Source organism: Dasypus novemcinctus, chromosome 14 (assembly GCF_030445035.2).
Source record: "Dasypus novemcinctus isolate mDasNov1 chromosome 14, mDasNov1.1.hap2, whole genome shotgun sequence".
Taxonomy (NCBI): domain Eukaryota; kingdom Metazoa; phylum Chordata; class Mammalia; order Cingulata; family Dasypodidae; genus Dasypus; species Dasypus novemcinctus.
Genome location: NC_080686.1, coordinates 21,168,410 through 21,188,413, shown reverse-complemented (window position 1 = coordinate 21,188,413; position 20,004 = coordinate 21,168,410). Strand labels below are relative to the sequence as shown.

The 20,004-nt window shown below is 38.1% G+C and overlaps 2 protein-coding genes across 4 annotated transcripts in view; one reads left to right on the top strand and one right to left on the bottom strand.

The window, feature by feature from the left end:
• The window catches only part of NSMAF (neutral sphingomyelinase activation associated factor), a 73,235-nt gene extending 62,292 nt beyond the window's left edge, over positions 1-10,943 (top strand). For all 3 annotated transcript variants that reach the window (XM_058275555.1, XM_058275554.1, XM_071207823.1), the window contains 11 exons: positions 244-407; positions 1,522-1,630; positions 2,912-2,970; positions 5,018-5,085; positions 5,858-5,925; positions 6,419-6,542; positions 7,448-7,531; positions 8,494-8,644; positions 9,071-9,173; positions 9,306-9,415; positions 10,300-10,943. In XM_058275555.1, coding sequence (XP_058131538.1) covers positions 244-407; positions 1,522-1,630; positions 2,912-2,970; positions 5,018-5,085; positions 5,858-5,925; positions 6,419-6,542; positions 7,448-7,531; positions 8,494-8,644; positions 9,071-9,173; positions 9,306-9,415; positions 10,300-10,394 — 1,135 coding nt within the window. In that variant the 3' untranslated portion in view covers positions 10,395-10,943. The remainder of the gene's footprint in view (positions 1-243; positions 408-1,521; positions 1,631-2,911; positions 2,971-5,017; positions 5,086-5,857; positions 5,926-6,418; positions 6,543-7,447; positions 7,532-8,493; positions 8,645-9,070; positions 9,174-9,305; positions 9,416-10,299) is intronic.
• Positions 10,944-11,379: 436 nt separating this feature from the next.
• The window catches only part of SDCBP (syndecan binding protein), a 34,071-nt gene continuing 25,446 nt past the window's right edge, over positions 11,380-20,004 (bottom strand). Inside the window, exons 5-9 of the mRNA XM_004484337.5 lie at positions 18,660-18,818; positions 16,575-16,750; positions 14,393-14,564; positions 13,434-13,525; positions 11,380-12,404 (exon numbers count right to left, since the gene is read on the bottom strand). Coding sequence (XP_004484394.1) covers positions 12,350-12,404; positions 13,434-13,525; positions 14,393-14,564; positions 16,575-16,750; positions 18,660-18,818 — 654 coding nt within the window. The 3' untranslated portion in view covers positions 11,380-12,349. The remainder of the gene's footprint in view (positions 12,405-13,433; positions 13,526-14,392; positions 14,565-16,574; positions 16,751-18,659; positions 18,819-20,004) is intronic.

The window sequence follows — 20,004 nt, the reverse complement described above, 5'->3', positions numbered from 1 at the left end:
TTTGAGAGCATCAAGGTATGGGAATTTTACAGTGAATTAGATCTTGCCTTCACCACTATGTAAATTTTTGAGCCTCAGAAAATTCTCTAAAGTTCTGTGATGAACTTTAGACAATCCTGGCACATGGTTGCTGTTACTAGTTACGGGCTCATCCTCTCAGTGATCAGTGTTGTTTGAAATGTGTGCTTTCAAGGAGCGTTCACCGAGCAGCTTGCAATGTCATTTGTACTTTCTCTCCTGAAGCATCGAAGATCCTGATGAGAAAGTAGCCATGCTGACCCAAATCTTGGAGTTTGGGCAGACACCAAAACAGCTGTTCATGACACCACACCCTCGAAGGATCACCCCAAAGTTTAAAAGTGTCTCTCAAACCTCCAGTAATAACGCTTCCATAGCAGATTCCCCAGGTAAATTCTATAAAGAGAGTAAACACGAATGCCTTTTGTTTTGCTTTCGTGAGCAAAATGTTTCTGAAGATTCTGAAGAGGGGAAAAAACTTGAGCTGCTGTGCTGCTTAGAGATGATGGTGTTTTACTATCTTATTGCAGGTCTCCTGAAGATCAGTACCTATTTGTTGTGGTGGTGGTTTTCAATTGTGCACTTTAAAGAAATCATATCACTTTTCTTCTCTGGCAATTCAAGGAGTCGGTGCTAAAATGAACTTGACCCTACTCTCCCATCCCAAAGAACACTTCAGTTATCCACATTTCACATTCCACAAAAGACAGGCTCAAACCGACGGGTTCCCAGAAGGAGTTTGACACTAGATGCAACTTTGAGAGCAAAATCATTTATATCCTGTAATACATACTTTCATTGAACCATTCAGATTCCTTAGGCATGTGCCACTGAGCACACTCATGGCATGGAGGAACAGCTTGCTGGAGTGACACCCCCAAAGGCTAGGCTGACCACAGGAGTATCTTGTGATACTATTTAAATCTGGCTGGGTCTAGTCACCGGGGCTATAACCGCTATAACCGCAGTCACGTGCTGGTTTTAAAAGGGTCATTGTTCCAAGGTCCATTCCACGAATGAAGGGAGGACTTAGCAAGTCATGGAATGGGATTCCAAGGGAGAAAGAGTCCAGAAAGCACTCAGAATAATTGATTTCACCTCTCTTTCTTCCCCCTCAAATCCAAAACAAAACTGCAGCTTTCTTAGGAAATCGCCAGGTTTTTTCAAAGGTTGCTGATCAGGAAATTATTAGTCAGTCTTGTAGTTCCTAAAGTTCCTAAGTTAGGGGCCAAGTGAAACTTCACAAACATTGAATAAAGGACTTGAAAAGCTGTATTATTCAAAGGTACTTTCTTCCTCCCCACGGTTTTTCTTTTATATAACTGTATACCTTAGAATTTTTCCTTAATTCATACAGAGCTACTCAATAAGTGCATTTCAAAGCAATTATATCTTGGGGTTATTTTGTTATCTTGGTTGTTTACTTTTAAATAGACAATATTGTGAACCTGATGCTTGCCCATTCCTAATTTAGTTGACTCACTTAGCAACCATTTAATGTAGTCTCCCCAGGTGAAGAGTCTTTTGAAGACCTGACAGAAGAAAGCAAAACCCTCGCCTGGAGTAACATCACCAAACTGCAGTTACAGGAGCACTATAAAATCCACAAAGAGTAAGAATGTCCCTGCGCCTCTCCTCGGCAGCTCCTTGCAGAAGTTAGGGTCTCAGCATGGAGTTAAGCTGTTTTAAGCTGACTGAAGGGGGAAGTTGCCTTTCCTCGTTGCTACAGTCGTTTTTAGCCCTGCTGAATGTCCACAGTGATCTGCTGCCTGAAGTGGATGTGGCAAATGAACGCGTGGCACAGAATGATTTGTTTTGACCCTCCGTGCTAGATGGGGGCTCTGGCAATCCAATCTAGAGTCTGTCGTTTAGCACATGGGATGAGCTCCACAGACATCCAAGCTCTGGGCCTCTCAAGCTGGGGTACGTGGCCCCTTGAGATCTCTGAGGATGATGGGAAAAACATAGTATATCTTCCCAAAGAGTTGGATTTACTCGTATTTTAGTGGAAATGGATCGAAAGAAAATCAGGAGAGTAGATTGCAGAGTTCACATGAATTCTAAAGATAATACCTGTATTTCAAAGAAATTGGGCTCTTGCTGCTAGACTCACAGGGGATGTGTGTGGTCCTGTCCTGTGTCTGCCCTTGAGGGTATGCATGTATTCTGGTAGAAAGGTGTGAGAAGCACTGACCTGGCCAGATCCATCCCGCCAGATAAGAAAACCAAGGCCGAGACAGGCCTGTTCCCCTGCCCGTGGCCGCGGACGGCAGGCCCACCATCTTGATAACGTGCACTAGCCATGAGGCTGGGGTGGGACTGGACGCGTTCGTCTAGATCGACGGTTCCCAGGCAGAGCCCAGCCTCCAAAAAAGAAATGTCATTCCACCCTGTTTGTTATAACAATGGCTTTTCTTAACTTCTCTAAATGGCATGTAGAAAGGGACCTTCCAGTGCAAGGCAGTGAAGACCTGAATGACCCTTGAAGAGGACATGCTAGAACCAGACAATTGTATCATCACTAGGAAAATTAGATTCAGTAGTGAAGCAGGTGACATGGAAAAAGTTTCAGTAATTTTGGTGCTGGGCAAATAAGGTGGAATTGAAGGGAAAATCACTGCTACCTTTTCAGTTGTCAGAAATATGTTAACTAACCAATATTTGGCAGTTAGACAAGCTAAGAGTGGGTATCACCAAAACAAAATTAGAAGTTGCCAAGACATGATGTGAAATGGTGCGTATATGCTGGGACAGATCCAGTAGACAAGCTATGATGGAAAAAATGTTTAAGGAGACCTGGTAAAATTAAACAAAGACTTTAAAATACAGCTTGCATCACGGTACATAGCTGATAGTAAGTAGTAGTTTATAAAAAGCCTTTGTTTTTAAACAGGGCGGTGACTGGCATCGCAGTCTCTTGCAATGGGTCTTCAGTCTTTACAACATCCCAGGGTAAGTTCTACTGATTGAAAAGTGCTTGACCTAGAAGCACAAAGCTACCCAAAGTCTTCTTGAGGGTGCTGCCTCCACATAAAATAATCAGTTTCTGGTATCTTACATAAATTTCATTGTAGTTTGCTAAAACCAATAATGAACTGCCTTTCTGTTGCTGATAAGCTTTCCTAAGAGCATAGGCCTGTTTCCCCTCTCCTGGGTGGGCAGGGCCTTTCCTGCACCTGTGGAGGGGAACACTCTGCTTGCCGAGGTCTGCAGGGCGCAGGGCACGCGGAAGGGACTAACAGCTGCTAGGTCACGCGTCGGGCACGGCGCCTTTTCACAGCGGAAATGTTTTCATTTTTTCAGGTTATGATATTGTAGGTTTAGCTCAAAATTTCATCCATATATTGTTAATGTGTCTAGATGTTATCAACATTTTAAAAAGAAAAACCCTGAAGTACCTAATTGATATGATTTGTCACTATGTTTATATAACTACTTGATATATAATTAATTATATAGTAACTTATATTTAAAACATATCTTGTCCATGCTATATTCAAAATGCCCTGGAGAGTATGAAGGTGAAAAGGCTAATATCTTAGCTATCCTGTTACAAGATAATTGTGACAAAGTTAGTAAAAAAAAATTGTGAATTATTTTAATGAGGCTACTTGTTCTTCAGTCTCATAAGAAATATTTTTTCATATATTAAGAAAGGGTGCTATCCAACTTTTAGGTAAAAGAGAATCTAAGATTCTGTTATTGTTTATTATCTGTAACACTGCACTCTTTTCTCTTTTGAATACTATCTCAGATTTAATAAAACAGAATCTTCCACAAATCATAGAAAATTATTCTACAATAAACCAAAAGGAAGCTAACATGCAGTCTGTACACTGGGCAGCCTAACAGCAGTGTTACAAGATTATACTGCCAGATTTCTACCTTCTTAGTTTCCAACAGTATATACGAGACATTAGGTTTGATCTTTAAGCAGTGCCTGTTTTCTTCGCTGGATTTCTCTGACACTGTTAAATCCTTCAGTTCACTTGTTTGACTTTGTAAATTGTGAATTTTGGGAGCATCAAGGCTTTAAAACCCTAAGGCTTATTCAGTTACGTTGGTTCTTTGTGGATTTTCCAAATAGAGGGGATTTTTTTTTTAAGCAAAAGCTGTGGCTTTTTCTATTTGCTCCTTCTCACTTTAAATTTTAATGTTCATATTACTGAACATTCTGATTGTCACCTCAAAGTTACATTTCTTCTTCAGAATATGTCTAGGTATGTGGGAATTCACGGAGACCCACCATCTATTAGATTAGCAGTCTTGGAGTTATTACCTTTAGTACAGGGAAGGAATCTTTGATCTCAGGAAAAGCATCTTTACATCCCTGTGGCTGACAGATGGTTTTCTGTACCATGATTAGGATGCCCCAAATCAATAAGCTTAACTAGACTAGCTGGTGAACACTCAGACTTGCCTAGTGGAAAGGACTTCTTTAGAATCAAAGGCAAGGCTGGAACAGACATCAGAGCTAATGATGACCTTGAGCGGAACGCTCTGGAGATACTGTTAGTCTTCTCTTTCTGTTTTCAAGGTAATTCTGGAGAGTGTCTTATTAGGCTCATGTTTATAAACTCTAAGGACTTCTGTGTAATGGTTTTGCTAAAATTAAGACTGAAACAAGAAACCATTTAAAGCTCATTCTGACATTTTATTTGGCATGGTGTATGTTAACAAGTTAAGAAATATGTTGTTAGGATTTTCAAATATGGGGTATTTGGAGCATATTAGAGCATTGTAATCTGTTAGTTATGGTTTTTACAGGGTTGTTTGGGTACAATTTTAAAGTTTCTGAAAGGCAAGGAAATTAAAAGCTTAGACTCTAGTCTTTTAAAAGTTCATCTGTACAGTGATCTCATACCATAATTGTGCCGTATATAAAAACCATACAAACTTGAGTTGTCAAGAATTTTTTTTCTTTCAGTTTTATAGTTAATTTGCCATCATTGATGGTTAGGAACTCTTTCTTATGTTTGCTTTCTCATTATTTAATTAGATTCTACTTTGAAGATGTTTTCCAAAGAATCCAAAACGCTACAAAGAAGTATATCATTTTCGAATATGGTGGGTTCACTTTAATTTGATCAGCACTGTGTTATGATGGAAATATAGTGATATTTCACCCAAAACAATTATTTTCAGTTTACTTATGTGTAGTATCTACAGAATAGCTTAGCTAAATTACTTCCTAATTCAATGTAGAATTTCTTCAGTTTGCCCCTTTCCCATACTATTGTGGTCTCATTTTTAGCCTAAAAACATTGAAAAGCTATCCAGTAGAAGTCTACTTAATAAAACTTTACTGTTTTGAACTGTCATATTATATGTTTATATACTACTCAGCATATCTGAGTTGACAGTATACCCTAATAAAAGAAAACCTATTCTGGGGGGGAAAAAAAACAAAAACAAAAAATCCTACAATTTACTGTTAATGTACATTTTCTGAAAGGTTTTGAGATTTCCTGAAGAATTTTGGAAGTTTTCCTTCCCCACATAAGTTTGTAATTTTCATTCTTCAGGACCCTCCCAAGATTTATTCCAGAGTTAAGAGGAGTTTGTCCAGCCCAGGGGCGTGAGGACCACCCAGAGCCTGTGAAAATCACTAGGTTAAATGGGGGATACCCTTGACATGCAGAGCATCCTCTCTCACATTTGGGAGGAAACTGGTTTTCTGTGATTATCTAGTTGAGAACACCTGGGTGGTAAATATGTGGGGGGACAAATGTGTAAAATGAATTTGGACCTTTTTTTTGGAAACCTGTAAGGCTGTTTTACCATGTTGGGGATTTACTAAGTACTATAAATGAGTAATGTTGACTCATCTGTATTTCAGGCTTTATCATCTTGTTTACTTTTACCAGGAGATACCACTGTCATAAGTTCTTCATGGGATAATAACGTGTATGTATTTGTGACCTGCTCCTTTGTAATTCTGTATAAAGTACTGCTAGCTACTTTTGTGGGTGTGAGGCTGAACAGGACAGTCTTCCACTGGCAGAAACAGTTATTAAATATGAGGGGTGTACTGCTGGATTTGAATATGACCTCAGAATTTCTCCATTTGGAATCTATTTCTCTGTTTCAAATTGAGGTGAAAATACAGATGAACCATTCTGGAAATTTCTAGGTTTCTAGGAGGTACCAGAGATTGAACCCGGCACCTTGTATGTGCAAAGCAGGTGCTCAACTACTGGGCTACACCTGTTCCCCTGGAAATTTCTAGTTTCAAATTTGAATATTTTTGTGTAATAACACAAGAAAATGTAACTTGTAATTCTAGTTGGTGTTAGTAAAAGCAGAATTAAACAATGTAATGTTCTTTGAGTATGTGTGTAGAAGTCCTACAATTAAACTGGAATCCTGTTTTAATGGTTCTCATTATCTTTTATCTTAGCTATTTTTATTCCATAGCATTTGGAAGACGCCAAGACACGTTAATGGGACATGATGATGCTGTTAGTAAGATCTGTTGGCATGACAACAGGTTATATTCTGCCTCGTGGGACTCTACAGTGAAGGTTTACATACATATAATTTTTAACTTAAAATGTTTAGATGATACAAATACTATAAACCATTTAATTACCTGTTGTCAATGTCAACCATTTTACTACTTTTCGCAGACTATATGTATGGGCACTGACGGTTACTGTTTTTTTAAAATTTATGCACCTTTTGATACATTAGGAAGTTATCACAATCTTTGTACTTTGTGTTCAACTAGTGAGTACATTATCTAAGTTTATCTGGAATAGAGTTGAAGAGAAATGGACAGTAGAAGCCTCATGCACCTGACATGATTAGGACTAGTGGTTGGTTGGTCAGAAAATTTCAAGTTAAAGTGAGGAATCATTTAAAAAGGTGGTCTATAGGCATCTCAAATATTTTAACTTAAAACATACAAATGCACATTCATTCACTTTCTTTTGGGGCCTTTTCTAAAGAATGCTATTGCATAAACCATACCAGTATTCATCACTTTCCGTTTCCAATTTGCATTTTATGCAAAAAAGAACCTAAGATCCTAAGAATACTCCAGTTTACTTTCAGAGTTCCCCTGGAAGCTTTAGAATCTTCTTGTCTACACCTAATTTCAGTAATTTTTCTGGTAACTTGAGTCTTCCCAAAACATTAATAGACACTATAAACTCTGAACTCATATTTCCTTGGTTCACAGACTACTTAAATCACATAACCATAATAGCAAGTGCAACTGATGTAAACAGATATAGATTAACTCCAGCATATAACTAGTGGGGATAAAAAGATGAGCATCGTGCAGAAGGCACCGGGAGCATTATTCAGTTTCGTTTTATTGCCAAGTATGTTAAATGGGAGTTGGCCAGGAGAGTTTTTCCTACACGTTAGAAATGATTTTATCTTAACCGTTTGGCAATACCCTCTGCAATGCATTCCATCCCAGGTGTGGTCTGGTGTTCCTGCAGACATGCCAGGCACCAAAAGACACCACTTTGACTTGCTGGCCGAGCTGGAACACGATGTCAGTGTAAGTACCAGCAAACAAAACCACAGGGAAAACCGACCAAGATCCAGGGTGGGGGTGGCGTTTGATTTCCTGGTTATGTGTGTTTTTTCTTTGTTGTTGGCCTGAAGATGGTAGTCCCTCAGGTTGACCCTCTGGATCTCCGCCATCTAGTTTCTTTGTGTATTTCCCTAATAACTAGCCACGAAATAGAGTTCGAAAAATATCATCTGAGCACAACAATGAATACATACATAACAATGAATACATACATACATACATTTTGGAGCCAGCGAGCTGTGCCATGATCCATCATCCTTCATGTTTCCTGACAGGGCAGGTGAAGGGACAGTCTGTTTAGGACAAGGCCCACCGCTAGATAAGGCCGCTGTGCCCGACAGGCTAGTGGATTTCCAGGTGCATGCAGTCTGTTGGCAAAACTGAGACTGGCATGAAGTTATCGTTACACTGTTTTTCACTGCTGCAGCTTTTTTGTGGTTTTATGGTGTTGCCTTTTCTAAGGTCCTGAACTGATAACTAATATGCATGGTCTAGAGTAACTGAGGTTGAGAAATATTTAGTATGTAATTAAGATGGTATACAAGGATAAACTTGAGAGTCCCCTCCGCCTGCCCCCCCACCCCAAACAACCTCAGATCATGCTTTAAGCAGCTTCGCACCCACCTGCAACTTACTATGCATGGAGTTACTTTTTAGAGCCTGTCAGTTCTAGGCTATTTTAAGTTGGCATTACATTTATTCTAGCAATATTTCATTTTCTACTAGTATTCAATAGCATATGAATTTCATTTTTAAATAAATCATTCAGTACGAGGACACTGAAATACATCTGCCTTAGCTACAGCAGTGTAATGAACACTGGGGTTTAATGCATACCATACCACATGTTTGAGTCAGACCCAGGGAAGCATAGCAAATGGCCGTAATTCTAAATGGAATATTTATCAATGTGTTCTCTTCCTTAGGTAGATACAATCAGTTTAAACACTGCCAGCACACTGCTGGTTTCAGGCACCAAAGAAGGTACAGTTAGTATCTGGGACCTTACTACTGCTACCCTACTGCACCAGATAGCATGCCATTCAGGGACTGTATGCGATGCTGCTTTTAGCCCAGGTATGTGGTCGCCTTTTTAATACAGATCCTACTGGGTGAACTGGAACTAGTATTTTAAAAAAAGAAACAAACATGTTTAAAAAGAAAACTACTACTTGCTGACTGAAGAGGTTTTGTCTGTCACTCAGGGGTGCTTTTTGCCAAAATATAGCCTACTTCTGGCATTTGTACCTAATAGATAAACAGCATTGGAAATTGTTTTTAATTCCTCAGCTCACTAGAAAAGTTAATTCATAAGATGTAAATGAACTCATATCAAGGGTCATCTCATCCCAGTGGTTTAGAAACAAGCATTTCAAGAAGGGGGAAAGGAGTCCAACAAAGCGCTCAAGGAAAAGGGAAGTGGAGCTAAGCCATTGGATTTAGAAGGAAAATCACATATTTAAGAACACCTTTGGAGAGGTAACCTCTGTCACGTTGTTGTAGACAGCCGCCATGTCCTCAGCACAGGAGCGGACGGCTGTCTGAACATCATGGACGTGCAGACGGGGATGCTCATCTCTTCTCTGACATCCGAGGAGCCACAGAGGTATCACGCCCAAGATTCCCACTGGGGAAGACTATAAATGTGTGCTCATGATCACGTCACTAGGGCTATTTTGGCCACTGTAACCACAATGCTCCTTCCTCTTTCATGATCAAATGAACCTCTCACTTGCAGGTGCTTTATCTGGGACGGAAATACAGTGTTATCCGGAAGTCAGTCTGGTGAACTGCTCGTTTGGGATGTCCTTGGAGCAAAAATCAGTGAGAGAATACAGGGTCATAAAGGTGAGCAGATGTTTTGACCTGTCTTCCTAAGACACTGACCTCAAATCTTCCCTTCCTGTCCGGGAACACACTCTTCTCAGGCAGGAAATCCTTTGTCCTCCATGCTGTAGATCTTTCCCTCACACATCCTGGGTAGCAGGTGTCGTTTGCTTTTAGGTCTTTCAGGACTTAAATTTTTATGTTGATAGACATTTGACTGCAAAGCCTTTACATTAGCTTTCATATGGAGAATTAAACATCACACTGAAAGTTTTCATAGTTCCTAAATTTTTTTGGATTATAGTAACAGCAAAAACCAGAAATACAGAGAAGTATTATAGTTTAAAATCAGTCTCCCTCCCACCTCTCCTTAAAGGACTTTTATTAGTCTGTGTGTCCTCTTATGAAGGAGAAAGGGTATGCGTATAAAGTTATATAATGTAGTACATAAAATTATTCTTGTTTTTTTCACTTGGTATTATCTAAGAATCACTACATGATGTTTGCTTATATTTGCCTCCTTTCTAATAATTTGGAAGACTTCGTTTTTAATTCTTCCAGTATCTCCTGTTTTAAGTTAACAATTTTAGATGATTTTATGCTTTTTTTCTCAATTTTCTAGCTTTAATGTGACCCCTTGAAAAGAAAGTCAATTAGCATATGTACACACCCCCCTTCCCTCTTTGTCTTATTATACCATATTGTCTAAGGGATAAAATAAATGCCCAATTGTTTTAGCTTTACATTTTTCTTGCAAGGTTTTTGTACCAAGCAGTTATTTTTAGTTTATACAAAGATTTTATAATGAGACAAGGCAGGACTTATTTCACATCTTTGGTAAATGTACCGTATGTCTTTAGGGGCCTTCCAGTCAACGTACTATCTAACCAAATGTCTCCTTGTAGGTGCTGTGTCATGCATGTGGATGAATGAACAGTGTAGCAGCATCATCACAGGAGGGGAAGACAGACAAATTATATTCTGGAAATTGCAGTATTAAGTGCCTTTTTTTTCTCCTAGAAATTAAATTGAACTCTAATGTATTTTTAAACAAGACTTTTAAACGAACTGGTGAATGTGCAATGATAATTATAAGTTTTTTACCACTAGAAAAAAAAGAGATGGTTTTAAACTTTCTAAATCATGGTTTCTTCATTGAAAGCTATTAGTCGCCATCTGTAAGGCAGATAAAGATATGGCAGTGTTAGGGAAAAAAAACAGGATCATCCCCCTATGATGATGGTCAAAAGACAGCTTTGAGTGACAGAGATACTGAATAACTTGAAAATTCCAAGAAAATGTTCAATGTTCTGAATCACTCTTTTGTCTTTCTAACCAACTCTAACGCTGGCCACTGGGTTTTTGGATATGCACTTGTTTTCAACGAGTTTACTCTCCACCATCTCTATCAAGAGTCAAAGAGCCTAAGAGCCTGGGGGAGGATTAGCAGTTCTTAAATCAGTGTTTACCAGGTGTAGGAACACTTTGTATTTCAGTATAGCTATTAATGCTCATCTTTTCTACATTAAAATTATTTTTCTGTAAACAAGGCAGTTTTCATTTTCTTGTTTAAATGACTTACTACAAAGACAAGTAGCTTTTAAGAACCACAAGTATTGATCTCTTCTAGAAAGCCATTCCCTATGAGGCTAATATTTTCAGACCCAAGTCCACACAGCAAACTAGGAAACGCTGGCATTTTGTTTATAATTCAAACAATGTAAGCTATAAAGCAATAGCATTCATTATTTTATACTCAACCTCTTGTCTTACAGATAGTATGGTATAATCAAACAGGGTAGGAGTCTGATAGTTTCAAATGCCATTAAACATTAAGAGAATCAATAGAATTCTATTCCTGCTGTTCAACCTGACCTGCACGTATGGGAACCAGCTCCAAGGGCACTTTGGATTCTGTCAATCCTGGATGCTTTTCAAAGTCAACCATTTATTTGGTGAAAGCCACTGACACAATTTCCAAATGATACAGTAACAGACAATGAAATTTAACTTTTATTTATACATAAAGTGTCACTGCCATTTTGTTTGCAGAGAGGAGTCAGGAAAAAGAAAAAGAACAATGACCAGGAAAACATTCTAAAGTAGCTAGTTTATATATTGTTAAGATATTATATAGAAATGAAAAAAAAGGGAGTCTAATATAAGAATTTTTACATTAAATATATAGTGATTACTTCTCAGAAAGTGAGATGTAACAATTTTCCATTATGCAATGCTTAGAAAATCTCAATACAACTAAACAGCTATGCTGTAGCTCAAGAAGTACCACGAAATTGGTAGCAGTTAGTGTACATTTCGGTTTAATATAGAACTACATTTTGTATTTCATAAAGGCAGCAATTATATTTTGGCTTTTATTCTAGATGCTTAATTAACATGGTTAAGGCTACAGTTCAAGCATATTAAGTGAAGATAGTTAATGACAATCATCAATCTTTTGCAATCCTACACACACCATATAATGCTTAAATGGAATGAAACCAGTGTTACTTAACTGGCATTTTACACACAAACTCACATAAACTGACCTAGGAAAAAAAGCTATCAAAGACAATCATTCTAAATGTAATGTGGCAACACAGTAAAAATACTCACTATATAAAAGTGACTTTCTCACACAAAGAGCCTGTCCAGTCATCTTAATCATAATGGCTTATAGAAAGCATCAAGTTTCCAGTAGATAAAACTATTCTACGAAAGTCTATATATCTTTTGAAAGTTTCACATCTGTAAAACGAGGATAAGGCTACAACTACCGTGAATTCTTTTTTAACAGATCAGATCAAACAGTAAGATTCCCAGCCATGTGTAAGAGGAAAGATTTCCATGCAGCATATGCTCCTTGGCGCCTGGAAAGCTTCATGTGCATAAGACGGAAGTTGCTGAAGAAGTAAACTGGAATAGTTCAGCTTAGTTTCTGTTATGACTTGACCTCTAAACCTCAGGAATGGTATGATCCATCAGACTTTTCATAATGCTTGGTGCCATCCTACAAGAGAGATTTTTTTATTACAGACTCTTTTCACCCATGTCATGTTAGTACAACAAAACACCAATTTGATTTAGCAGCTGAGATTGAGAGATGTCTTTTTAATGAGCACAGACAGAAGGCACTCAAGTAATCTAATTGCTTGCAAATACCTAGTGTGAAAGGCTTATACCAGAGACCTACACTTCTGTTTCTGGTTAGAAAAGGGAGGACACAAATAGACCATTTGGTTGTTATGGCTGGTGTTGATTAAAAAAAAAAGAAAATGACAAGGCTGTAGTGAGTTGCAGGAAAAACTAGGGGTAGGGGTGTATTAATAGTTTAAGAGAAGTACAGAAAGATTAGTCCTGACAACAAAACCTTTAAAAGAAAAGAAAAATGTGTCATTCTACTCAGAAGCCAAAGCAAAAACACCTATCTTAAAGTTTCATTACAAGAATTGTGTTTGAGTCTTTGTAATCTTATTTCCATATGCTAGGTAAGTTTTCTGAAAGTAGAATTCCAGGCTGGCATTATAAGAACTATGAAAGAAGCTAGAATTTTAAAAGGTCCAAAGATCACCCTTGGGGCCCTTTTTCTTCTCTCCCCAGCCGGCTTTCCAAGCCTTCGTTCCTAAGGACAGCAGCACCACACACCCAGATACCCCTATCTGCCTCCAGAAATGCTCACAAGAGCAGAAATCATTACTCCTAGCATCCGCTAGCAATAATTTCTCTCTTGTGTGAACTGCCACAACTAGACTTCTACCCTGAGCAGCAGAGGCACAAATGCATCCTTTTTACTAAAAGCTGTATGCCATTTTTCTATTAGGAAATGTCAAAATCTAGGAAGTATATAATGTCTTTTACTCTGTACTTGCAAAATTATGAGGGATCATCCTTAACAATTTTCTCTGATTTAAATAATTTAATTCAAATTTCTAGATAAACCAGTAAAAGAATGACAGGTTTGGGAATTAAAAGAGCACAGTGCGGTGCTTATCTCACATCACACAACCATAAATATCAAGTTAAAGAAATGTCTACTTACCGTTTAATAATATGTTCAAAGATAAAAGCAGGCATGATTGTAATAGTAACTACAGTCCCAGATGTTGACAGTATATCTGCAATTTGAGAGTCCTGTGGAAAACACACGATGGAAATTAATTCCACTGAGGCTTTCTTTAATATACTTAAAGGTGTGTTATTGTTAAAGAAATAGCATATATATGCTATGTCTAAAGTCCTGAATGGCATTTTTAATTTTTTCTACTTTTCCTTACCAAGTTTAATTCTATAGAAATAGTGAATTTTGCACCTGGTAAACAAATTGCTAAATCAACTGAATTGACTATAATAGCAGAAAAAAAAATCTTTTCATTATTTAACTTTAAATAACTTTATCCCAGACACAATACCACAGTATTCCCTCAATTAACTGTGTATTCTAAACCAAGTTTGTGAAATAAGAGGATCTTAATTTTAAACCTTTAGACCTTAAGACAGCACTGTGTAGGAATGGGGGTGGGGCAGCGTGAGGAGAGAGGATTATAAAAACAAATTACTAAATATTAAACTATTATCACAGAGTAGGTATAGCTCAGTTGGTTGTGTGCCTAACATCCACTAGCAAGAATTTCTTATAAGGTTCCAGGTTCAATCCCCGGTACACCTCCTAAAAAAAAAAAATTTGGAATGTCATTAGATCTTCATTGCCCCACATTTCCACAGAATTTTAAATTCTAGCTCAAGGGACTTCAGAGATCATCTAGTACAACCATGTCGGTAACATGTTTAACATGTCTGACTGTTAAAAAGAATCATCACAGATAATTTCAGTGACTAGCCAAGAACACAGCAAGCAAGGGGCAGGCCTAGAGCCCCAGGTCCCACATCTCCCATTCACTTTGGAGGTCAATATAAAAACAGCACCGCCTACGGTCAAAAAAAAGGGGGGGGGCATTTATTCAAATAAAATGGTAGAACAAGTCACAAGTCTGTCACTACCTTCAATCCAATGACATTCTGTCCATTGACTTCACAAATATTGTGCTCTGTGAGAAGACCGTTTCTGGCTGCAGAACTATCTTTCACGATGGAAGTTATTTTTCCATTTTTGAAGATAAAGCCAACATGCCCAGTACTATCCTTATGCATGGTAATGGTCCGTTCGAAGGGCCTGTAAAGATGATGGGATTAAAGTAAAATTTAAGTCCCAGGCATACATTTTAATGGATTTCATATTCTATACATAATATCATATTAGGTACTTTGTTACAATAATCCCTTAGTGTATCTAGTAAGAGCAACTTACTACCACTCTGACACTATTCACAAAACATCTCTGAAAAGGATTTAAAAAAAAACTCTTCATTATCACCTAATTGGCTTACTAATGAAGATTTCCTTCTCTGAGCATCAAAGAATTAACTGAACACAATGCTTTATTGAACTTATCAATCAGCTTTCTCTCTCAGAATTCACTGGAATTTAGCGTTAAGAATAAGACAGGCTTTGAACTAAAATCAGTATTAAAATTAATTATTTTTATCATCTTTAAGCCTGGAGCTTAACTGCTCTTAGGAGTTTCATTTATTTAAAATCTTTAAATATGTTCTCATATCTTGATTTTCAAAAACTAAGATTTTTTTGCTGTATTTTAAAACAAAAACTGCAGAAACAGTAAAACAAGATCCTCTAATCTTTTTTCTTTTTTTTAAGATTTATCTCTCCCTATCCCCCCTCATTTGCACTTGCTATGTCTGTTCATCATCTTTTTTTCTTTAGGGTGCACCAGACACTGAACCCAGGACCTCCGATGTGGGAGAGAGGTGCCTAATTGCTTAAGCCACCTCCGTTCCCTGCTTTGTTGAGTCTCTCGTTATGTTTTTCCTCTTGTGTGTCTTGTTGGGTCAGCTTGCCGCAACTGCCCAGCACACCAGCGCACTGTTTCACTCGTCCTCTCTTTAGGAAGCACTGGGAACCGAACCACAGCCATCCCATGTGGTAGGCAGGAGCCCAGTCATTTAAGCCACATCCACTTCCCCCAAATCCCTTTTGAAAAGACTGGCCTGTAGCTACTACTATAGCAGAATGGCTGGGAGGTCTACTGTAAAAAGCCAATAACTAAATGCTGTTCCACCAGTTTTGCTCTGCTCACTTACCTGTAACTCTGCCCCCCATGTAATGAAATAAGTTGTGTGCTAAACCTTTGCTTACATTATAAGATTCAAAACAGCCCTTTCTGGTGGTCCAAAATTACTCTTTGAAATTTTCCTTTGATATAAAGTAAAAAAATGACATCCATCTAAAATAAACATTTATCAAATATTTATACCATGCATTAGGAACTTTGATAATACTATACATTATCAAAGATAAGTAAAAGAGAAGTTTCATTTCAAAGAAACAGATACCCAAAAAGCTAATTAATAACAAAGTGCCACAGGCCCACCCTGAATACTGGTGGGGACCAGGGCAAGTGAATAAATGGAGGCATATACAAGTGCCACATATGTTTAAAGTTAGAAGCAAATAAGCTGCTCAGTAAACGTTCTAAGCTCTTAATCTTGACACCCTGAGCTTCTTAGCCACAAGAAAGGCCAGAATTGGTTTCTGGAACTCTTGGGCCTCTTGGGAGTTCTGCACTGGCTCTAACCTCACTGCCAGAAATGCTGACTCCCATGTGACCACCTTCACCTGATGTGTAAAGAGCAAAATGGAGAGTGAGGCCAGAGCTATGCTTTTCTATTTTCTAGACAGATTAGCAAAGAACCTGCTCAGAGGACAAATTCCTGTAAGCTCTGAGATAAGGTACACACGAAGTATCAGAATTTTTTTTTTCCTTTTTGTGGTACCAAGGCCAGGGATTGAACCTGGGAGATCATGTGTGGGAAGCCAGCGCTCAACCACTGAGCAACCTGGGCCCCTCTGAGTTTTTTCATTTGCTTGTTGTTTGTTTTTTAAGAGGCACCAGGGACTGAAGCCAGGTCCTCCCATGTGGGAAGCAGGCACTCCACGCTTTGAGGCACATACCTCCCAAAATGCCACTTAAAAAAAATGAAACTGCAAGACCATAAGGCTAATTAATAACAATTGATAATTTTCTATAAAATAATATAGGCACAAAATTCTGAAAGCACAAGAAAATGGAAAACTAGTTTTTTTTAAGTCCTTAATCATAGCTTACCTGTCACGAATAGTCATAGTAATCTTCTCTCCAAAAGCCTGTTTGAGCACTTTGTGTGCTTTATCAGAGCTCCAGCCTGCACAGTTTTCACCATTAATCTGGAGTACTTGATCCCCAAATCTCAGACCAACCAAAGAGGCTGGAGAATTAGCTTGGACTAGCTGGACAAATACACCCTAGATAATAAAATAATTTTAGTCATTTACCCTATTATGATATGCTTTTAAAATGCTGGAAAATTAGGAGCCAATTCAACCCTACAATATTTCTTTTAATTACACAAGTACAATCTGTCAAATTACTCCCTAATAAGAAGGTGAAAAACATTATCTAGGAAATAAGCCTAGGAAATAAGGCAAAAGTGAGACCTTTTTTATCTCAAATCATGACTCTTTCATCCTGGAATAAAAAGACTAATGAAAATAAAAAGAGGACAAGAGTAATAAATATAAACTTCTATGAGTCTGACAGAATGCCAAGTAAGTATTACACAGGAATATGTATTTAGGGGGAAAGTGCATCAAATGTTAGAAATTTGGAAATTTCTTTTACAGCTTGAAAGTGAAAGCTTAAGGCCATAACTGCCTTTAGAGCTCTAGGATCCCTTTATCCATTTGCCAAATTATGCATAGGTTAATTAGATCAGGGTTTATTTAACAGCCTAAAGAGATGAAAATGTTCAATACTGCTCTAGTTCTTATAAAGAACACATTTTGATATATAGAATATTCATGGTTAAGTTAAATGGTTAAGCTAAGAACTAAATCCACACTTTTTTAAATTATGGAAACTTAATCTCAGATATTAAGCAAAAAATATAGGAAGCAGATATGGCTCAAGCAGTTGAGCGCCTGCCTCCCACATGGGAAGCCCTGGGTTCAGTTCCCGGTGCCTCCTAAAGAAAAAACAAAACAATGACCAGACGAGCAAAAACAAAACAACAAGAAAACAGACAAGGGAGTCATGGAGGGGCAGGGTAATAAACAGGTAGGTATAAAAAAGCAGAGCTGGTAAAATAGGAAAGTATCCACAAAGGCTACAGTGCTCCTACAATCTTAAAGCAGGTCAGACGTGACTTCTGTTCTGCAGTTCAGTTAGGAAGGCTCCGGCAGCTTTCTGTGACGTGGGCTTACCCACTTGGCCAAATAGACAAATCCACTGCAGGTATAACTACAATCAGTTAAGAAGGACCCAAGAAAAGCATTTTTGTCTCTTCAGGACACAGGGAAATCAAAGAAACCTAGCATAAGGGGCAGTAGTATATGCTTAATCTCTGAAGGGCAAGAGAGAAAGAGCAGGTAAATAAGAGCTTCCCAGCCAAAAACACAGAAGTGTCTAGTTAAGTTATGAGTGTGCAAAGACACAGAAGCCTTCAGCCCTCTGGAATGCAAGCAGGGTTGGGGGCTTCCTGTGAAGATCAGTCTTGTCCATTTATACTGTTTGCCATACTGATGTTCATTTTCTGTGTGGGCCATGACATGAAAAGGGTTGGACACACTGAGCTGAAGAGACTTAAGATTAAAAATGAATCCAGCAAGGTAACAACCATACATGGGGTAAAGACTCAGGACTTCCTTCATGATCTTTAGCAGTTCCTTGGAGAGTGTCCCTGTCAGTCTGGTAAGGCGAGAGGCAAAGTTATAAGGGAAAGTAAAGCCTACCCTAATTAGAAAGTTGCTTTTGCTCAGAATATGATTTCAAATTTGAAGGAAGGAAATAACAAACCTCCAAACCTACTCCAGATTAAACAATTGTCATTTGATTTAAAAATACATATTGCTGATCAGTGATGCCTTATTTAAATGCAAAAATGCTACTACACAATTTATAACATATACATCCAATGAACTTCATTCCAGGTAGAGTGCTCAAAAAGGGAGAAAAAAAGAAATTACTCAAAGTAATGGTGCTGGAAGTCCCAACTCTGCCTCCTCAAAATATGGTACCTCAACATGTCAGATTTTAAATAGTTTCAATTATACCATTATAACTATAGTATTTTCATTTCAAATTATTTCACCATTATTCTTTTAATATCCTACAAGTTATTTAGACAAATGAAAAGAGATTTTAAAAAATACTTACATTATCTATTGATTTAAGCCTGAGGCCAATTTTTCCATCTTGGTCTTTACACAAGATAACTTCACGAATCCCTTGCTTAATTTCTGCTCTTCGAATTCCAACATCATTACCAGTTACAGGAGCCACCATATAGTTCACACTGGAAGGTCTTACTACCAACTGTTGACAAAATACAATGTAGCAATACTTAGAAATATACTCTGTTCTGGTAGCCCAAATGGTAAGAGCAAATTATTTCCTTCAGATAAAAGTTTGATTTCTGCAAAAATGACCCTGGTTTTTACTAATTCTTCAGGTAATTTATTCTCACATTTATTACCTCCAACAGACTCAATGACTTTCCCTGTTATCTGTTGCCTTTTGAATTGCCTTGCATTTATTTCATGTGTACTTGATTTGTCTTGAACTCAGATGTCTATTACCCTTGAACTTGAAGACCTATACCATATTTTTGAAATTTACATAACATTTGCCATAGGGGTTCTTTTATATCTTTGGCAATCAATTTTCGCTTTCAGGGTTTCCGCATAAAGGGCAACATTCTTATCTTACAGTGTGACTGTGAAGTGTAAAATAAAAGTGTATTTGATATAGGTCCTAGAGCACAAAAGTATTATTTCTCCTCCTCTTTAATAAACATCTCTGATTACACAAAACAGACTACCCCAGAATAGCTATTCTAGGGACTTCTCTCAGGTACCATGTTTCTACATATTTTGTGCTATTTTTTCAATTTCTTAACTAAAATTAGTATCTAGTCTTAATTTTACCTTGACCAAAAAGAACAGTGATCTGCCTAAGAATTGTGCTGCTCAGAGTGGCAACAATAGGGTTCAAATCTCAGCTATGTGTGTAACAGATTGAAATTTTTCTTGTTTAGAATTTATGGCAATTTAAACAGCATATTCTAAAGCTGACACTTTTTTTTTAAAGATTTATCTATCTACCACTACCCCGCCCCCCTCCCGGGTTTTGTGCACTTGCTGTCTCTGCTGTGTCCATTCACTCCGTGCTGTGTCTGCTCATCTCTTTAGGAGGCACCAGGAACCAAACCTGGGACCTCCCATGGGGGAAAGAGGCGCACAATCACTTGAGCCACTCCCCTCCCTGCTTTGTTCCCTCTGTGTTTCCTCTGTGTCTCCTTGTTGTGTCATCTTGATGCATCAGCTTGCCACACCACCTGTTGCGCCAGCTCAGTATCTTGCTCATCTTCTTCAGGAGGCAATGGAAACTGAACCTGGACCTCCCATGTGGTAGGTGGGAGCTCAACTGCTTGAGCCATATCCACTTCCCTAAAGCTGACACTCTTAACCGGAGTAAACACACACACACACAACTACTAGAA